Source organism: Pezoporus flaviventris, unplaced genomic scaffold (genome assembly GCF_033815535.1).
Source record: "Pezoporus flaviventris isolate CSIRO_AGI_PZ_B2104156 unplaced genomic scaffold, CSIRO_AGI_Pfla_v1 ptg000034l, whole genome shotgun sequence".
In the NCBI taxonomy this organism is placed as follows: Eukaryota; Metazoa; Chordata; class Aves; order Psittaciformes; family Psittacidae; genus Pezoporus; species Pezoporus flaviventris.
Window position 1 is genome coordinate 2648143 of NW_026892582.1, and position 19362 is coordinate 2667504.

At 55.5% G+C, this 19362-nt stretch overlaps 3 protein-coding genes across 9 annotated transcripts in view; 1 reads left to right on the top strand and 2 right to left on the bottom strand.

Annotated features, from left to right (window-relative positions):
* Positions 1-512: 512 nt before the first annotated feature.
* GALK1 (galactokinase 1) lies at positions 513-5464 on the bottom strand. 2 transcript variants are annotated; one of them, XM_061461998.1, is made up of 8 exons: positions 5280-5464; positions 4322-4511; positions 3936-4055; positions 3299-3434; positions 2713-2894; positions 2318-2468; positions 1679-1841; positions 513-699 (listed from the first exon to the last, which is right to left on the bottom strand). In XM_061461998.1, the coding sequence occupies exons 1-8, from the start codon at positions 5445-5447 to the stop codon at positions 628-630; spliced, it is 1182 nt and encodes a 393-aa protein (XP_061317982.1). In that variant the 5' UTR covers positions 5448-5464; the 3' UTR covers positions 513-627. The 2 variants fall into 2 exon arrangements, with proteins under 2 accessions (XP_061317982.1, XP_061317983.1); XM_061461999.1 differs by lacking the exon at positions 4322-4511 and having other exon boundaries at positions 5321-5464.
* An 8073-nt stretch (positions 5465-13537) lies between these two features.
* LOC133273619 (histone H3.3A) lies at positions 13538-15266 on the bottom strand. The gene is made up of 4 exons (XM_061462000.1): positions 15140-15266; positions 14566-14707; positions 14336-14489; positions 13538-14248 (listed from the first exon to the last, which is right to left on the bottom strand). The coding sequence occupies exons 2-4, from the start codon at positions 14691-14693 to the stop codon at positions 14120-14122; spliced, it is 411 nt and encodes a 136-aa protein (XP_061317984.1). The 5' UTR covers positions 14694-14707; positions 15140-15266; the 3' UTR covers positions 13538-14119.
* A 3317-nt stretch (positions 15267-18583) lies between these two features.
* Positions 18584-19362, top strand: part of UNK (unk zinc finger) — a 49800-nt gene continuing 49021 nt past the window's right edge. For 5 of the 6 annotated variants that reach the window (XM_061462002.1, XM_061462005.1, XM_061462007.1 and 2 more), the window contains exon 1: positions 18585-18907. In XM_061462002.1, coding sequence (XP_061317986.1) covers positions 18810-18907 — 98 coding nt within the window. In that variant the 5' untranslated portion in view covers positions 18585-18809. Of the gene's footprint in view, positions 18908-19362 lie in introns of all 6 variants that reach the window. The other variant, XM_061462004.1, reaches the window with a different exon arrangement.

Sequence of the window (19362 nt, forward strand, 5' to 3'; positions counted from 1 at the left end):
GACCTTCCTGTTATCTAAGAGCACAGCCTGTCAGGTGCTGCTCTCCAGGGGGCTCTATCCCCACTGCAAGGTGGCTGCACATGAACCTACTGCATCACACTATGCCAGTGTCACCTTTTAATTTTCATCTGGTTGTTAGGGCTGATGGGTTTTCAGCCTTTCCAAGGCAGATCCAGCAGCCCAATCGGACAGAGGGTCTGTATCAGATAGCTTCCTATTGCACACAATAAATGTGTTCTCTACAGTCTGCCTCTTCCCTTTCTTAAAAAATAAAATATTTAAAAAATATTTCCCCCCACCCACCCTCGATGTGTCACAAATATTAAGGACATGTGCCAGAAGTAGATACCCAAGCAGAGGCAGTGCCTGCTGCTGCTCCAGAGGCAACACTGGACCCTGACGCCCTGGTACTTGCTCATTACACCAGTATAAACTGGAGTTCAACTGGTCTCCTCTGCCCCTCTGAAGAAAAGTTGCCCAGTGACTTTGGCTCGACTCAGTGGGTGCAGAACAACTGTGCAAATGTTCTGCATTTATTAGGCAAATGACGCAGACAGACAAATGAATTCCCTTGCAAGCCAGGAAAGCAGCTGCAGCGATGCCAGCCCAGGCGAGGTGGTCGCTCCTCTACAGAGGCAGCATCTTTGCCCCTCCAGAGGGTTTGGTGAGGTAGAAGGTGGCTGTGCCACTGTAGCTCTCCTAGGAGACAAGAGGAGAGTGAGTGCTGGTGCTCTGGGGCAATACCATGCTGCAGCAAGAGGCTGGGCTCGGGGATGGCAGTGTGGGAAGGCCTATCCGATCAGCCCAGCCCCAACCCTGGTGCAGTCACACTCCAACAGCAGACACATGAGATGCTTTTTTGGGGACAGTACAATGTCCTGGCCACTGCCTGGACTCTCTGGGTCCATTCTCAGCATGGGGCAGGGAGGCTGCTGGCACATCCCTAAGCTGACCCCTCAGCAGCCCCTTATGGGCTGTTCTCCATCACTTTTTCTAGTCCCTTTTTGACCATGCTGATGCTATTAACCTTCATAGCCTCTGGCAACAGCACAAAACTCACCACTAGCTCTGCACAGTGCTTCCTTGTCTGTTTTTCTCCCAACTTATCCTGTGGCCACTGGTTCTTGTTTTGGAAGATCAGTTCCACACTCACCCCATGGACCTCCTTCACTGTAACTCCTGTTCATATTCCCTCTCTCCATGCTTCTCATCAGATGACACATTCTGCCACATTCACAGACCCCTTTTTCTAACAGCCCCATTTTGCTGGTGTTTCAGCTACTGGTGCATGCCAAGCTGCTGATTTAGAGAACATTAATGATCACACTGAGATTTTTCCCAGACTATAACTGCCAGTGTTCATCTCAACGTTGCATAAACTTGGCTGGGATTATTTTTTCCCTAGATAGAGTTAGCCTTCCTGAAGCTCACCTGGCACATATTTGCTCACTTTCCCAATGCAGTAAGGTCCTTGGGCAGTGGACGAGCACCGTGCTTAGCTGCCTCCAAGAGCTTAGTAGCATCAACAGCCTTGGGGCTATCCCCACAGAGCTTTGGATGGGCTACACTAATCCCCAGGGCCTCAAGAGCACAGCTTCAATGGCAACCCCAGGGCCATGGCTCTGAGTGTTCCTTTGGGATCTTTAAGTCAATCTCCTGGCACTTTTCTGCTGCTTACCTGGATATGGCGCTGGGCTCTCTCTGCAGCCCCAGCCTCCAGCAGCGTCACCGTGCAGCCTCCAAAGCCTCCCCCAGTCATCCTGCTGCCATAAACCCCATCAACCTCGAGGGCTGCTGCTACCAGCTCATCCAGTTCCAGGCAGCTCACTTCGTAGTCATCCCTGGGGAGAGGAGACACTGATCAGCCCTGTCCTGCACCCCAGCCATAGCCCCTGAACCACAAACAGCTGAAACATGCAGTTTCAGCATGCAGCTTGGTTGCCTCAAGCTGTTCTTGGTGCATCCACTGCTGTAGCAAACTGCAGCAATGCAGGCTGCTGCCGATCCCAGTCCAGCTGTCTGCCTTAGAAGTGCATGTATAGGTGAGCAAGGCTGCAAGCATTTGTGACCTGCTGTGTGCTGCTGTAAGCAGCATACATCTGTAACACACATCTGTAACATGCATCTACCTTGTCCTAGCACTCCTCAGTGCAGAAGCTTATGGGGCTTTTCTTAAAATCTCCCACATGCCAAGCCATGAGAGATGCTGGGCAGGACACAGCTCTGGCTGCCCCCAGTGCTGCACCAACAGGCAAGGGAACTTAACACCAGTGCCCCTGACACAGTCTGCCCTTCCTCACGGTTGGTGCATCCTCACCTGAGGGAGTTGTGACTCTCCACCATCAGTCTCCCGAACATCCCATAGTCCCTGTCCTGCAGTGCTTGTGCTGCTTGTGCTGTCCGTGCTATCTCACTGATGACATGCCTGGCCCGCCGGTACACCTCCTCACCCAGACAGCTCCTGGCCGCTGCAGAGATACACATGTTGCTGCAGCAAAGCCACCTGGGTCTGTGGGATGCTGCTGGGGGTTTGCATGGCTGCATCCTGCAACCATTCTGTGCTAAAGCTTTACCTGCAGCACACTCCCCTCCTCATGCGTGCACCCACCCACCCGACCCAGGTGTTGCCCCACAGTCTTGGTCTTTGCCATGGGGCACAGAGCTCCGGCTGCCCTGAGGAGCAGCTCGAGCCAAGGGCGGGACTGTCCCTACCTTCCAGGTCAGCCATGGTGGCATCTCGCAGGCTGGTCTTGCCAAGCGCTGCTGCTGCCTCCTCGCACTGCTGCCGGCGCATGGGATACTCGCTGCCTGTCAGTGTGTGCCGCACGTTGGAGTTGGTGATGAGCACAGCCAGGCTGGCATCAGTCAGCGGGACGGGGACAGTCTCCAGGGACCTGCAGTGAGAGCTCAGTGCAGGCTGTGTGCCTATCCCCTCAGGCCCACTCCAGCCCTCAGGGGATCCAGGTGAGGCCAGCTCCTGCCTCCACAGATATCAAGTCCAACTGGTTTAAGATTTGCTCAAGCATTTCACTCCTTCACAATTCTTAGTCCCATAATAGACCCAAATAACTCTGTGGGAAAGACAACCCAGGCAAGTAGCAGAAAGTATGCAGGAGAAAAATTCAAAACACAGGAATTAAGACTCAGGGGTCCCAGCCCTCCAACAAGATTATGGGCTGTGTGCAGGGGTTATCCCCTCCCTGAATGCCTGCATTTATTTCATGTCCATGGGATCAGCCTGTGTCCATGTGCCCGAGGAGGTGGGCATAGCACATTGAGCTCAGTGCTCGGCCCTGACCTGCAGTCAATGAGCAGCGCGTGGCCTTCCTTGCCCATTACAGATATGAACTGGTCCATGATCCCACAGGGCATGCCTGCAAACGTGTGCTCTGCTTTCTGGCACACCAGCGCCTTGGCCACCAAATCACCATCATCTGTGTCAGAGCAGAGAGAGGCAGGTTAGCAGCACTGGGACCTTTGCCCCCTTGTCCTGGAGCAGGGAGAGCAAACAAACATGAAGGATAAAGGGCTGCTTTCCCATGAAAGGGTTGTTGCTAAAGCATCAGCTGCAGGTTTTGCTCCTGCACCAGTGCACAGCATCTGTGCCAGACTGGGTCACCAGATCCAAGTGGATGTGATAATTTGACGCTGGTGTCTCAAATCTCTCAATTTTTGGGGACATACAGATGGGGACATGCTCCCAATGGAACATCCTCTCATCCCCAGCCAATCCCAGAGGTGGTCCATGGGCTTTAGAGGCATCGGCAAGCCAGGCTGGGTGAGCCAGAGGTGCCCCAGAGCCACAGTGGTGCCAGCTCTGGTGACGGGAGGGTTTGACCTATGCCACAGTGGTGTTTGGGGTTATAGCATCCCCCTCATCCCACCTCCCACCCGGACATGGAAGCGCCTGGGGCCAGGGCTGGGTGCTGCCTTACCAGGGCAGAGCTGCTGGAGGAAGGTGTAAGTAGCCACCTCGAGCGCAGCTGAGCTGGAAAGGCCCCCGCCCAGGGGTATGTCACTGGCTACCACAGCACTGAAGCCTGGCACAGGACCACCTGAAGGAAGAGCAGGAAGGAGGGGGGCTGTGAGGTGAAGTGACGGGAAAGGAGCCCTATCCAATATCCCACTTTAAAACACAGGGTGACCCATGGCAGAGTGTAATCCGGGCACAGACCCCCCAACCAACAGGGGTATAAGCATCTCTGCTGGAGCCCAGTCCTGGCAGCAGCACTGTAAGAGCCCCAGGAGAATGCCAAAAACTGGCTGCTGAGCACTGGCCCCATGTGAGAGGGCTCTAACCCAAGGGCATCCTGGGCCTTACCCCGATAGTACTGGATGACACCCCGGATGTAGTTGGCCCAGCGAGGCTGCCTTGGGCTCAGGGGGCTGCCTTGGCAGGGAGCTGGGAACTGCACCAAGTGTGGCTTGTCTGCCTCTGCCGAGGTGGTGAGGATGGAGATGGTCCTGTCCTTCATGGGGGATCCCACCAGCACCGTCCCCAGCTGCAGGGCCTGAAGGAGCGTAAAGGTGGGCTCAGACCCCACAACATCCCTTGGAGCATCCCCCTGGTGCCAGTGGACAGCTGAGCTGGTTCAAACCCACTGCAGGCAGCACCCGACACTTGTTACCTTTAATTGTGCCTATGTGGAGCTGCAGTCCCCACCACACACTCCAGCTTGTCACAGCATTAAACTATGTAATGCCAGACCGGGTCAGTGTTAGCATTGGAATGTTGTGACCAACCCCGCCAGCTCAGTGCCAGGGTGCTGGTTGCTGCACTCCAGGAAAGTGGAAACCCAGGACAAGGCCGCAAGAGGCTTGGAGGAACTTTTCTTGACTGCAGAGGAAATCAGCTGACCTGCTCCCACTCTCCTTGGCCTCCAAATAATTAGCTGTAGGTTTGATTTAAGGCTGAGCGAGGGCATCCTCATCGAGCCAAAGGAGGGCAGGAAGCCCCAGCTACTTCAAACCATCTTTGGCGACCAAAATATCGCTCTGTGGGAATGGGAAAATGTTTGACAGGGTTATAGAAAAGAGGCTTCAGCGCCTCAAGGAGGCGGTCGGAATCACATTCCCCCTGCGATGAGTCAGGAGCCAGTCTGCAAGGATCTGCCCCCGGTGCTCTCTGAGCTCCACTGCTCCCAGGAGTGGTTGGGGGGATGCCGGGGAGAATATCCTGGGGAAGGGGCAAGACGGAAGCCGCGCACACCGCGAGGCCGCAGGAAGGACCCGGAAGGGTGACACCGCGGGCTCACAGCGCCGGGGAGTACAGCCCTTACCATGGGCAGCACGAAGCCGCCGTTGTAGTCGGTGTGCTCACCGATGAGGTTGACCCGACCGGGGGCCCACGCCGCCAGCGACGCCGGCCCCCCGAAAGCCGCTTCGTGCGCCCGGCAGGCGGCCGCCACCAACGGAACCGACCCCCTCACAGCCACCGCCTCCGCCATGGCCCCTCCGCCGCCCCGCCCCCAGCGCCCGCACCCCGAACACCGCCCCGCCCCCGAACCCTTCCCCCCCCGAGCCCCGCCCCCGAGCCCTCCCCCCCCCCGAGCCCCGCCCCCGAGCCCTGCCCCCTCCCCGCCCCCGAGCCCCGCCCCCGAGCCCTCCCCCCCCCGAGCCCCGCCCCCGAGCCCTGCCCCCGCCCCGCCCCGCCCCCGAGCCCTCCCCCGAGCCCCGCCCCCGAGCCCTCTCCCCCCGAGCCCCGTCCCCAAGCCCTCCCCCCACCCCAGCCCCGCCCCCGAGCCCTCCCCCCGCCCCGCCCCTGAGCCCTCCCCCGAGCCCCGCCCCCGAGCCCTGCCCCCTCCAGCCCTGCCCCGCCCCCCGACGGCGCTCGCGCTCGTGGCGCTCCCAGGAGCCGCGGGCCGGGGGTCGCTCCCTGCGCACGGGGGGGCTGCTCCCGCTTGTGCGTGCCCGCGGGCAGGGAGGGGGCTGCGCCCAGCCCCGTGTGTCGTTGCACGTAGAGCAGCACCCGCGGTGCCCAACGAGAGGTGCAGATACACGTGTGTGTATGCACCGGTGGTACAGGCACTGACACATGCCGGCGTATGTTTTACATGTATGGACAGATATACACGTATACATACATCGCTGCCTGCGTTGTACCTGCATCCATCCACTGTCTGTGCTTTTGATACTGTCGTGGTTTATGCCCAGCCAGCAACCCAGAACCACGCAGCCGCTCTCTCACTCCTCCCCCTGCTGCCAAAGGGATGGGAAGGAGAATCGAAAAAATGTAACTCCCACGGGTTGAGATAAGAGCAGTCCAGTAACTAAGGTATAACACAAAACCACTGCTGCTACCACCAATAATAATGATGATAAGGGAAATAACAAGGGGGGAGAATACAACCGCTCACCACCTGCCAACTGATAGCCAGCCCTACCTGAGCAGTGATCTAGCCCTTTCAGGTAACTTCCCCCAGTTTCTATACTAGGCATGATGTGCTGTGGTATGGAATACCCCTTTGGCCAGTTCGGGTCAGGTGTCCTGGCTCTGCTTCCTCCCAACTCCTTGTGTCCCTCTGCGCTGGCAGAGCTTGAGACTGAAAAGTCCTTGGTCACGGCAGGCATTACTTAGCAACAGTTAAAACAGCTAAAACTGGTGTGTTACCAGTGTTACTCTCAGACTAGAGCCAAAACACAGCACTGCACCAGATACTAAGGAGAAAAATAACTGTTACAGCCAAACCCAGAACAGATATACATACAGGCACATACGTAGCTCTGGAGCCCCCAGCTCAGGAGGTGCATGGACCTGCTTGAGTGAGTCCAGAGGACGCCACGGAATTGCTCTGAGGGCTGGGGCAGCTCTGCTATGGAGAAAGGCTGAGAGAGCTGGGCTGGTTCAGCCTGAAGAAGAGAAGAGAAAGCTCTGGGAATATCTTAGAGCAGCTCCAGCGCCTAAAGGGGCTACAAGAAACCTAGAGAGGGGCTTTGGACAAAGACAGGAGAAGGGGAATGGCTTTAACCTGCCAGAGGGGGAGATTGAGATGAGCTCTTGGGCAGAAGCTCTTCCCTGTGAGGGTGCTGAGGTGCTGGCACAGGGTGCCCAGAGAAGCTGTGGCTGCCCCATCCCTGGCAGTGCTCAAGGGCAGGTTGGACACAGGGGCTTGGAGCAAGGTGCTCTAGTGGAAGGTGTCCCTGCCTGTGGCAGAGGGTTGGAACTGGATGAGCTTTGAGCTCCCTTCCAGTACAAACCAGTCTGGGATTTTATGTAACCTGCCCCTTGGTGGCTGTCACGGGCGTTACAACCCCACGCTGCTGCAAGGGGGAGGAAAACAGTCTACTGTGATTTTTCTAAGCCAAACAGTGGTAAAACTTAAATATGCTGCTGCAGTGATGGAAAAAGAGGTGTAAATTTTTAAACATGTATTTAATATATCTAAGGTTGGTTTTAGTGCCATAGGATAGGAAAATTGCTTCTGAAGTGTCTTGTACCAAGAATCAAAGCAGATGCAGAGGTCTGGCTTCCAGGGGAGCCCTTGGCGGCTGGGCAGCCTGGGGTCACACGGGCAGGTTGGTGCAGTAAATGGCTGTGTTGTCTTGACAGGCTGCACCACTCCATCCACAGCCACGCTCCTCAAGGGGCCTGGCCAGGGTGAAAGCCTTTAATCTTTTGATTATGACAAATAACTCTGTGTTAAATCTGTATCTAGATGGCCTATAAATCACCCATACTGCTGATGCATGGGCAGATTGCAGATCTCCATCAGTGTAGCTGCAAGGCTCGCGCGGGGGAGCCTGGGCAGCTTTGCTTTGCATTTAGAGGGTGGAATGGAGAGAAAGTTGCTTGCCAGCAGCGTTTGCTGTGAGCATTGGTCTGACTTTGGGGGTATGTGGTGTGTAGATGCTGTGCTTCTCTCCCTGCACCAGCAGCAGGAGCCCAGGACAAGCCTGCAGCAGTAGCCTGGGTGCTGTGCTGTTGGGTGCTCTTAGGGCCTTGCTCCCCAGGGCTCACCGGTTACTCCAAAAATGACTTTATTCAGACCTCTGCCATATCTGTGCGACACTGTGTCTGCCGGGCATCCAGCAGTGACGCTGCCTCTCCATCACCACCCCTCTGCAGAGCCTTTCCTCTCGCTGCTGGTGGTGGTGACAGAGATGGATTTCTCCCTGGACCTGCAGGTGCGGTGACCAGTCGCCACAGTGGTGGCCAGCACACAGTGACCAGGCAGGGCACTGGCCCCTTCCTTGCCAGGACTGATGGTGCTGATGCTCCTTTGTCTGCAGAATTGCAGCTTCCTGGATGAAAGCTGGCTGCTGCCGGTAAGAGCTTGTCTGTCCCCAGAGCCATCTTTCCGCTGCCTGGCCCTTGCTGGAAAGCCGAGTGAGGAAGATAAGGAATAATGCGGAGGGACTGCCATACAACCTTCTGCCTGGGCACAGCTGGGGCGTTGGGGGGGGGTGGGGTTGGAATTGGCTCAGGTTCACCAGCATGAGCAAAGCCGCTTCTGCTCCGAGGTCAGATCCTGCCAAGTGCCTGCACTGTTACCAGGAGCAGATCCCAGCATTCCTGGGAGTAAATCCAAGCAAGCAGAGTACCCGGGCCTAAATTGATAACATAAATGAAGATTTCCTATGCTCCCTTCCCTGATTTCTTGACAAAAAATATCCCAATTTCCCTGGGTTAACACAGATTACGCATCAGTTGATTTTGCCCTTGTGAAATACTGGTGCATTTATTGAGAACAGTGGGGATGCCTTCATGTCTTTCAAAAATGAAGAACATTCCTCTGATGCCTTTTTAACACAAAAGAATTCTCAAAAAAAACTCAAGGTGGCTTTGGTTCCAGAATGTGCTGAAGGCTGGGACCATGATTGCTTTTGGGAATTTCTAACAGCAAGTGTTTCCAGCTGAACTGGCCACAGATCAGGTCCCTGGCTAATGGGATGTGACAATGAGTGCTGATGCAAATGGCAGCAGCTTTGGGGAGGGGTGGCAGCATCCCTCAGCTGCATGGGGACGCATGGGGTGAGGGAGGAGGGCTTATCACTGAGTTAAGGGTTCACCTACTGCTTTGCCATCCCATCCATCCAGCAGGTTTGTCCCGCCAGGGTCAGGGTACAGCTGAATCCCAGTAGAGGACAGGACAAGCAACCACTGATCTGGTCCCAGCTGGGGCACCTGACACTAGAGCCTCTCCCTGGCTCCCAAATTCCTGGTTTGGCATCAGTGCCAGAAATGATCCAGAGCAAGGAACTGCCATGCTCCAGCTCACCCTGGTCATGCTCCTTGGGTGTCCTGAGGACATTGTCAAGGCCACTGTCACTGGCCACTCTCTTCCTGATGTGCATCACTAACGAGATGGTGCCATGCTGAGTGCTGGGGATGGAGCTCAGGTAGGAGCACTTGATCCTTCTCTCAGCTTTCCAGCATGATCTGGCCACCACAGCACTCAAAACCTCTCAAAGAGGGATATAAATACCCCATTGAAAGCACTGGGGCTGTCTTGGTGTTTTTCTCCCCATTGGCTCATCCTCACTGGTATCTGCTGTGTGTGGAGTGGCTTTTCCCTGCCTCTGTACATTGGTGAAACATCACTGACAGTCTGAAAATGCTGGGGGGGGCGGACATGCTGGGGCCCTGGGGCTGAGCTGGGGCTCTGCTGCACCCTCAGATATGTGGATGGCCGAGTCTTTGTCACCAAGGTGCTCCTGAGAGCCAGGTGGAGGTGGACAAGGTGGTGCTGGCTGGTGACATCCTTGACAAGATCAATGGCTGCTCACTGAGAAACGCCTACAGCAGGCAGGTGGGTGGGCATGGGGAGCTGCTGCATCCCCCCTCTCCTGCCCCTCATCCACCCTGCTGCTTCACCCACCCTCCCTCCAGGCTGGGGCCATGTTTGCAGAAGCTGAAGAGACAAACACTCAGCTTCCACTTGCTGTGGTGGTGGGGGCACAACACAGAGGTCTCCAAGCTGCTGCTGCTGCGCACCTGAAGGTCCTGAAGGAGAAGGTGCCTCACTTTTAGCTCCAGCACAGCCCCAGCACAGGGATGAGGGGCAGCTGCGGAGGCTGCAGTGGGGCAGGAGATCCTGCTCCCTGGGGAGCCACTGGGCTGGGCTGTGGTCCAGGCATCAGGGCAGCCTTGTGCCTGCACTCTCCCCAGTCTCTGCAGACCTGGGCCAGACCAGCATTGGGAAGATGAGGCAATGGGTCAGAGACATGCCTGAAACTGCCTCTTCAGGGTTTCTTTTCACGTGCCTGTGGATTATTCCCTCCCTGCCACTCTATTTCAGTATGGTGGCAAAGAGGTGTTGGCCTGGGCCTGGAGAAACAGCAGGCAGCAAGGGTGAGTGTCAGGGCTGGGTCATCCCAGGAAGGGCCTGGTGAGAGAACTGCAGGAAAATATGGTCTCTGCCTGGGATTTTTTGGCCTCCCAGCTCCAGCTTCACTTGGCCTGGGTGGGTATTTGACACCTCCACCTGTGGGGTTTTTTTCCTCCTTAGAAGCATCTCTGCAGCCAGGGCAGGAATTTCACTAAGGAAGAAAAATAAAATCACTGGCCAGGAGCACTTGGAAAACTGTGGGGAGGCTGAACCTGCTTCCAGGGGCGCTTTAGGGCTCAGGTCACTGTTGCTTGAGGCTCTGGGCAGGGGAGGTTGTTTGCAAAATGATTCAAGTGTGGGAGCACTGGGTGATGGAAAAAAGGGGCATCGTGTAAAAAACTCTTGTGCTTGACTGCTTCATCTCCTCTGCTTTTGCATAATGTCTCTCTTGTAAGTGTCTTATTAAAATCACACCTCAGACACTGTGATGATCACGGCTTCTTCACCTCTGTCCCCCATTCAGAAAGTTTTATTTGATGTGAGGAAGCAGAAGTCCTCATACAGGAACAGACTGCTTCCAAGGTAAGCGAGTAACACCCAAGGTCTGGGTGACTCCTGAGGCAGTGTGGGGATCCTGGCCAGAGTGGTCGTGGGGCCAGTTTAAACCAGGGTTGGGAACAACAGGGACTGAGGGCAGCCTTGGCTCCCTCCTGTCCCTGATGCAGCTCCTGCACTGTTGCCCCTACCCCACCATCTCCTGTATGGGACAGCAGTAAGTTATTTGCCTTCTGCATGGTGTAGGTTTTGCCTGTGGGCCATGGGAAGGTGGATATAGAGTGATGTGGGTCTTGGAAAACAAACCAGTGATGTCCAGGCCAGCTGCGGGGTCTCTGGTGTGGTTCCAAGCTGAGGCTGGGCTTTCAGAGCCATGCTTTCTGCCAGCTTATGGACGTGTTTCCATTCTTAGTGCTTCCCTGGAGAGCCCTGATGGGAGCACATCGACTGCCTGCTGTTTGCATCAACTTCTGACAAGAATACAAGGAAATTGTCAAGAGAATCAGTTAAGATATCACCACAGTGAGGTCACGCAATACCACGAATTGCTGCTCTGGTCCACCACAGGCAAAATGTAACTTAATTCTTTTTTGTTGAGGGTACCAAGATGAATAGTGTTTTGATGTAGTTTTCTGGTGGGTTTTAGTTTTTGTTGTTGTTTTGGGATTTTTTGGTTTTTTTTTTTAAGAACTGGCAGAAAATGATTTTATTTTAAGAAACAGCTTCTGGGCATACCCGGATGGTTCATTGTTTCCACTGAGAATTTGGAGGAAACATTGTTTTCGAGGGATGTGACTTTAAAACATACTTTTCCTGCAGGAGCCCAGCCTGCTACTACAGATCAACACCAAATCAAACCTTTGTAAATCCTGTTGCTTGGAATTCTGATTTTTTTAACCTGCCTAAATGCCATCTGCAATGACTTGCAAGGGTTCTTTCGCGGACATCCCTGCCCGATGTAGCTTGCTCAGCGTCAGCTATGGTGTGGGCTGGTGCTTAACTTTGATCCAGGCCTTTAAAGCAATTCAGTTTACAATGTCATAGAATCATAGAATGGTTTGGGTTGGAAAGGACCTTAAGAGCATCCAGTTCCAACCCCCCCACTATGGGCAGGGACACCTTCCACTAGAGCAGCTTGCTCCAAGCCCCTGTGTCCAACCTGCCCTTGAACACTGCCAGGGATGGGGCAGCCACAGCTTCTCTGGACACCCTGTGCCAGCGCCTCAGCACTCTCACAGGGAAGAACTTCTTCCATATGACTAATCTCAATCTCCCCTGTTTAAATTTGAACCTATTACCCCTTGTCCTATCACCACAGTCCCTGATTAAGAATCCCTCTCTGGCATTCAAGGTAAATGCAAGGAAATCTTTTTTCCTTGCATGTTTAGCAGTGAGGAAAACATTTGTTTACAAAAGATGTTTTCAGCAGCGCTGTGGTAGATAAGGATGGTGTTAACAGTGTGTTAACTGCATGTTCCTCCCACATTTGGAGTGGCATAGTGCAGGAAAGGGCATAGGTGAGGTTGTGTAGGGGCCACAGGATGGGAAGTGCCTGTTCCTCTACCTGCAGGTTTTGAGCACACAGAGTGGTTTGTCTTATCAGGGAGAGCCCCGGTTACAGCCCTAAGCTCCCCTGGCTCCTGTGGCCCAGCCTCTGCCAGCAGCACCCCAAGTGCCAGAGTCAGGGCTGTTTTACAACCACTCTTTGGACGGAAAGCAGCACTGTGACCAGGCTGGCCTGCACACAATCACACAGGGATGGTGCTAACTGACCACCCACTCTTGTGTAACTTATCACTGCTGCCACTTCGGCTATTGCACTTTTTGTTTCGTGACAATAAATCCAGATGAGCTAGCCCAACTGCTTCCTTCCCCTGTGCCAACTCCAGCCTTACTAGTGCCGCCTGTTCCTAAAGAACTGAGGAGAGCCAGACTTGAAGTTTAATTTAAATGTTAATTACCTGTCTTCCCAGATGTAGTCTGAGCAGCTTTCCACCACCACCTAACACAGTATAGCTGTTCCCAGAAGCACCATGCTGGGAAAACCAGACCTGCCTTGGCAGAGCCCAAAGAGCTAGAGCAAAGGGTTGAGTTTAATCCTCTTTCATCAAAAAAGCTTAAACAGGAAATGAGAATCTTACATGCCCATCCCAGTCTGCCCAGCAGCCCATAGGCTCCCAGGTTGTGTAATTAAGCTTTTCCCCTTGCAGGCCATCCATGCTAGCTGCTGTCATTATCTAGGGTTTAGTCACACAGCTGGATCCCACAGAACTGTCAGGCTGCAGCCACGCACCCAGCACCAGGAAGCTGCAAGGTTCACCCTAGGCAGCCCAGTTCACAGCACCAAAAAAACCCTCCCTGGCATCTACAGAAAAGGAGGGAAAAAAAAAAAAAACAAAAACTCAATCCTGGAGTTGGGCCTGAACTGCTGACCCACACTCAAGCTTTGTAAAACCCCCAGCAATCCCCTAAAGGCTGCCTGGCATGATCCTGCCAGTGCAGCCATTCCCCCTTCTACCCCCTCCCTAGCCAAGTGCCACAGCTCAAGCCACAGTAAAACCTCCAAACCCCTCTGAGGGCAGCAGGCAGACAAAATTAAGTTATGGGAGCAGCAGTGCAGGATTACAAGCGCCTACTGCAACATGCCAGAGCCAGGAGGAGCAGAAGGCAGCTTTTTCAAGCCCAGACAAACCAAATGACAAAGACTCCTCACATGTGAATGTAAAACATTTAATTTAAAAATGTTGACACTACAATATATAAAATAGCTATTATAAATGCACATAGTGTATTCTATAGCTGCCAGGTTTACTTTTTTTTTTTTTAGGAAACTGTAAGTTACACTGTGGTTAAGACTTGTAGTTTCACCCTCTGAAGAAGTCCACATTTGATCACAGTGATGTATGGTCAGACTAACAGCCCCAATTGTTAAACACTTGGATCAAGTCATAACCAGTTTTATTGCAAAAGGACCCTGTACACATTTGTATCAATTCTAGTACCTTACAAGTTTAGCTACCCAACAAGTCATTAACATACAGAAACATGCATGAGAAGCAAGATAAGATCACCCATCCCTTCTGCATATTAGCAACTTGTCACTCCGGAGCCACATGGCTCACATCACTGAGGTTTATGTGAACAGTCACTTTTAGCATTCATCCTGAGTGAAAGATGGAATGACTTAAGTACAAATGCAACATATTATAAACAATTTCTTACAAAAAAAAAGTCACAAATTAAAACCAAAGTATTTTACAGAATTTACTACAAAACACCATAAAAACAGCCTTCACTTAAGCCCTCTCCCCCCGTATCCTGCGAGCCAACTGGATATCTTTGGGCATGATGGTGACTCTCTTGGCGTGGATGGCACACAGGTTTGTATCTTCAAAGAGACCCACCAGATACGCTTCGCTGGCCTCCTGTTTCAAGAGGACAAGAAGAAACGTCGTTAGAACCGCCCAGGGAGGCACACTCAGCACCGCGGCCCCACAGGCCACCAGCAGTACCTGCAGTGCACCGATGGCTGCACTCTGGAACCTCAAGTCCGTTTTGAAATCTTGGGCGATTTCCCTGACCAGCCGCTGGAAGGGCAGCTTGCGGATCAGCAGCTCCGTGGACTTCTGATAGCGTCGGATCTCACGGAGAGCTACGGTGCCCGGCCTAAAGAACAGAGGGAGCGGGTGAGCCGGGGCAGGGGCCGCGGTACCGCTGAGCCGTGCCGCGCCGGCGGCCTTACCTGTAGCGATGAGGCTTCTTGACGCCGCCGGTAGAGGGGGCGCTTTTCCGGGCCGCCTTGGTGGCGAGCTGCTTTCGCGGAGCCTTCCCCCCGGTGGACTTACGGGCGGTCTGCTTCGTACGAGCCATTTCTCTTCACTCACCTACAGACACAACCCCGCTTGACACAGAGCCCGTCTCACCGCGGTCAGGCCCAGCACACAGCGGCCCGCTCCCAGCCCCTCCTAGCCCGCCCGTCCAATCCCCTAAAGTCCCGGCAGCGGCAGATGTTGGCGAGCTGCCCCCTCCCCCGCCACCAAGGCGGGCAGGCAGCCAGCAGCGTCCCCAGGGATGAGAGAAGTTACGGTTCCTCCGCCTCCGAGGGCCGGCTGCTCCCCGCCCCAGAGTAAGAGGAATGAGTCACGCCACCCCCCGCTTCCTCCTGGGCGGCGGGGGGGGGGGGGGGGAAGATGGGCACTGGCCGTGACTCGAGGCACGTAGGCAAGGCCCAGCCAGCTGCTCAGCTCCGAGAAGCACCATGACCGCCAGCGGCCTCACAGCACTGCCGCCCACCACGGAATGCACCCGCCGCTTACCGCTCCGAGAAGAAAGCGCCGGTGCCGGTCGCGCTGCGCACCGAAGCCTGTACCGGTAATACCACAAACTGCTCCGCAGCTGAACACCCCCACACTGAGCCCGCTCCACCGCCGAGACTCACGTCTTATACCGGGGGCGGCACACGGCGCGGTGACCTCACAATGCCTGGAAGCAGCGCGCCTTGCCATTGGCCGGGACCTCCGCCGGCGCGGTGGCGTAACGACACACAAAGGCCGTGCTCCGGTTCCTCGGCGCTGATTGGGTGCATGCTCCGCCGCTGATTGGTTGTTAAAGTAGCCGTTTGATTGGGTACTGTGAGGAGAGAAGAGGCCAATCGTCGGCGGGTGTGCGCCCTGCGCGTTGATTGGACAAAACGGGGCAGGATTTGGATCCTACCCTTTGTTGCAAAGCTCCACAATGAGAAGTCAATAGGAGCGGGCGAGGGGCGGGTGGCGCCTGCTTCGGGACCCGCTTTGCGGCCCCGGAATCCTCCCCGCCGGTGTCCGGACCCTCGCCTCGCCACCAAGCGCCTTTCTCGGCGTATAGGCGCCTGGCGGGGCGTCGCGGGGCCGCCCGGAGGGACGGTGGGTGCTGTGACCCACTCTGGGATCCGCAGCGCGCAGGCCGCGGAGAGCAGCGGCCTTTGGGAAAACTGCGGGAGGCTCCGCTTTGTAGCGACTCGCATGGGGCCTGCGACCTCCCCCCCCCCCCCCCCCCCCTCCCGCGCTTCTTGAGCGTCGGTGGGGGGTGAGCAAAGCTCCCTCGGAGGGAGTGGGCTCTGTCAGCGGCTCTGTGTCTCCCGCCCGGTTGTGGCAGCCTGGGGATGCGTGTTCGGGACTTAGGTTAGTGCTGGGCCGCCCCGCGAGTCTGTGACCCCTGCCAAAAGCTGGGGAGAGCCCAGCTGTTGGCCTGGGGAAGTCTGCCACGGCCGGGAGCCTGGCCTGGGCAGTGGCTGGGGTCAGAGCTCTCTCATTCTGCACCTCTGCTCACCAGCTCCCACCAGCTTCAGGGTTGCCTTCACTGCTTAAGGCAACTGCAAAGTCTCATTGGAAGTAGAAAGCGAGTCCATGTTCTCTGTTGGTACCATCTAGGAAGATAAAAGGCAATTGTCTCGGGGGGGGCGGGGGGGGGGGGGAAGTTGTTGCTTAAGTTTGACCTCACACTTGAAGCAACTGTGGAGGCAGGTCCTGCCCCCCGCAGGATGGTAGCCACAATCAGGAAGAACAGGTCCCAGCTGTCCTGCAGTTGTAGCACGCGGAACATGGAGTGAACACAAACAAGTCACTTGCTCAACCATCACTCCCAAAGGCGTCAGTGAGCTCCGTGAACTGGAGTGTGGCCATTGTCACACAGCCTTTCCATGAGGTTTTGCATCCTCCCCGGATGTGTGAGTTCCCTGGAGCCAGTTCCCAGGCAAGCAAGGATTGCCACAGTGCAGGAGCTCAGCACATAGGGAGCACATCTCTTGCTTCTCAGCCTCTCAGGTAAGTCAAGCAACTGTGCACCATCATGGTACGACAGGGCTGTCATGTGTGCCAGGCCAGGGCTGCTGGAGGATGCTCTGGCACATCCCCTCTGCTTCTGGTCCTTGTTTGTCCAGTTAATTCTCAGTGTTGTAAAGGAAAATGTGAATTATTTCTCAGAGATAAAAAGCTGCCTGTTGGTGGAATGGCTTGGGAGCTGGATGTGAGTAATCATTTGCATTGTATGTGTTTTAGAAAATAAGAAGCAAAGAATTCCCTTCATCTGAGCCATTGGTGCTTAGGAAAAAGAAATTTAGGAACTGGTTCTGATGCTACCAGTATACCAAAAATTAAATTAAATTCATTATTTTTAAGAGCGTTCTCTGCTGTCACTGACACTAGAAGAATGGTGCATAGTGTTTGTTACCAGTTGCTCCTTAGATATTTCCTGTGTTTTCACAGCAATGGCTGCTTCCTATTCTTATTTTAGAGATAGTTTAGATTAGTCTCTCTTGGAGACTGGAGGAAAGCCGTGCTGCAGCCTCTCAGACGAAACAGGCTAAAGGAAAGGTGTACATGGAAATGCCAAAGCAAGGAAATGTCAGCAAAGACCTGTGTGAAGATGGAAGCCAATGCACCCAGGGCACATGTTCCCAGAACATTTTCCTGTTGCTCAGCAGAGCACGTGTTGGGTTGTCCCAGCTGTGAAACAAAAGAGAAGTGGAAGAGGATTGTGGAATCAACATTGCTGAGAATTTGAGCCTTCAGTTTCTGAACCCGAGAGCATTGGCGGTGTTGTCAGTGCGATTTGTCCCTAATTAAAGTTTTTTTCATCCAGTTCATTGCCGAATTGGATTTTGGGTATTCAGGTGTGCATGCGTAGATATTACCTGAAATACCTCTACACGTTATTAACTTACCAGAAGTTGTCCTACTTGACCAAGAGCTGCATAATTATAGTGCTCCAGCCTCCTGTGGGGGGTTGTTAGATGAGTAAAAACATATTGAGATCCTGTGAGTTACCTGAGCAAACACAAGGGAATAAATCACTAATTACCCCAGGAAAAGCCTGCCCACAGTAGCAGTGGAATCTGTGTAAATGGGAATTAAAAAAGTTATTTCCCCCCCCCCCCCCAAACCAGCTGCCCAGGCAGCACGCAGATGGAAGTTTATTATTAACATTGTTCACCCCGTGCATGCTAGTGGAGTTAAAAAGAGGTGTTTGCCTTAGAAACCCTTGTTGCCCTTTACCACACAGCTAGAGGATTCCAGCGAGGGAACTGGTTCTGTGTGAAGCCCAAGAGATCAAAGTCCTATTAAAAGAAACTCGTATCATTTCCTCCCTCAGGAGAGAAGTTAATTTATGGAGGAAGCTCTTTGCATGGGAATTCAGCCGCTTCCGCAGACCTTCCTCCTTCAGGGTGGGGGGATTTTCTCCTGGGGGAGGGCAGAGACCCTGTGCGATCTTCTGATGACACAGCAGCCAGGGGTCTTTGGTGTCACCTACTCAGAGGTAGGTTCTCCACACAGCTCGTTGGGTCCCCCTCCTCCTTCTCTTCCTTCTCCTCGGGACTGGGCACTTCCTGGCCGGTGTTGTCCAGTGGGTGGGGAAGGCCGTGGAGCAACGAGAGAAGTCAACACTAAAATAACCCTTTGGCTGGGACACCGCACTCCCGGTCCACACTCAGTCCCTGTGGTAGGGGAAGGAAGGAAGTGAGGCCACTTGCCACAAATAATTCCCCAGCCTCCTCCACAGCCTTTCATGCCTGCCTGGAGGCGCTGGGCTGGGAGGGCCGTGCTGGCGCTCGGTGCTGTCCCGGGGCTCGGTGGCCGCTCCTTGGGGACAGTCCTGCTGATGGAGCCTCACAAAGAGCGCGATCCTGTCCCACCGCTGGGGGGCGTCCTGGCGCGCTGCCCGCGCCCCCTCAGACCACAAGTCCCGTCGTGCCCCGCGCGGCCGGAAGCACGGCCCGCGCCGCCGAGGGGCGCCTCTGGGAGTTGTGGTCCCGCCGCCCGGAAGCCGCCGCCTGCCACGTCCCGGGTTGGCGGAGCGCGGGCGCGCGCCGGGACTACAAGTCCCATCCCGCCCCGCGCACCGGGGCGGCAATGGCGGTGGCGGTTTTTGCGCCTGCGCGCGGCGCCCTCCGTGCGGACCGCGCAGAGTGAATAATAAAGGTCTGCTCGGCGGCGGCGGAAGGCCGGAGGCATGTCCAAGGGCCCGGTGGCGAGCGGCCCCGCCGCGGCCGGCCCGGCGAGCGCCGCTAGCGCGCTGCAGGCGCAGCCCGAGAAGCCGCAGCACTACACGTACGTAGCGGAGCTCCCCGCCGCCCGCCCGCGCGCCAACACGCGCCTGACGTCAGCGGGCGGCGTGCGGCACGCGCGCACGGAGACCCGCCGACAGCCCGCGCGGCACCGGCTGGAACCGGCCCCAACCGGCCGGCGAGGGGGGGGGGAGGGGCGGGGCGGGGCGCGGGTTGAGCGGTTCCCCCTCCCCCCGCGGGTGACTCTCCGGGGCTCCGGCAGCTCGGCCCGACCTGGGGCTCGTGGGGGCCCGGCCCCTGTGGCCGCCATCGCAGGCCGGCCCCGCCGCCGCCGCCCCCTTGACCGCTACCCGCACGCCGTGGTAGTGGCACTTTCTCCCGGCCCACGCGGGTGTTTTCTCGGGTGTGGAGGTGCCGGGCATTAAGGGGTGTTGGGGTTTGCGTATCCTCGTGCCGTTGCCCCGGCCCTCGGTTCCCGGAGGAGTCCGGGTTGTCCTC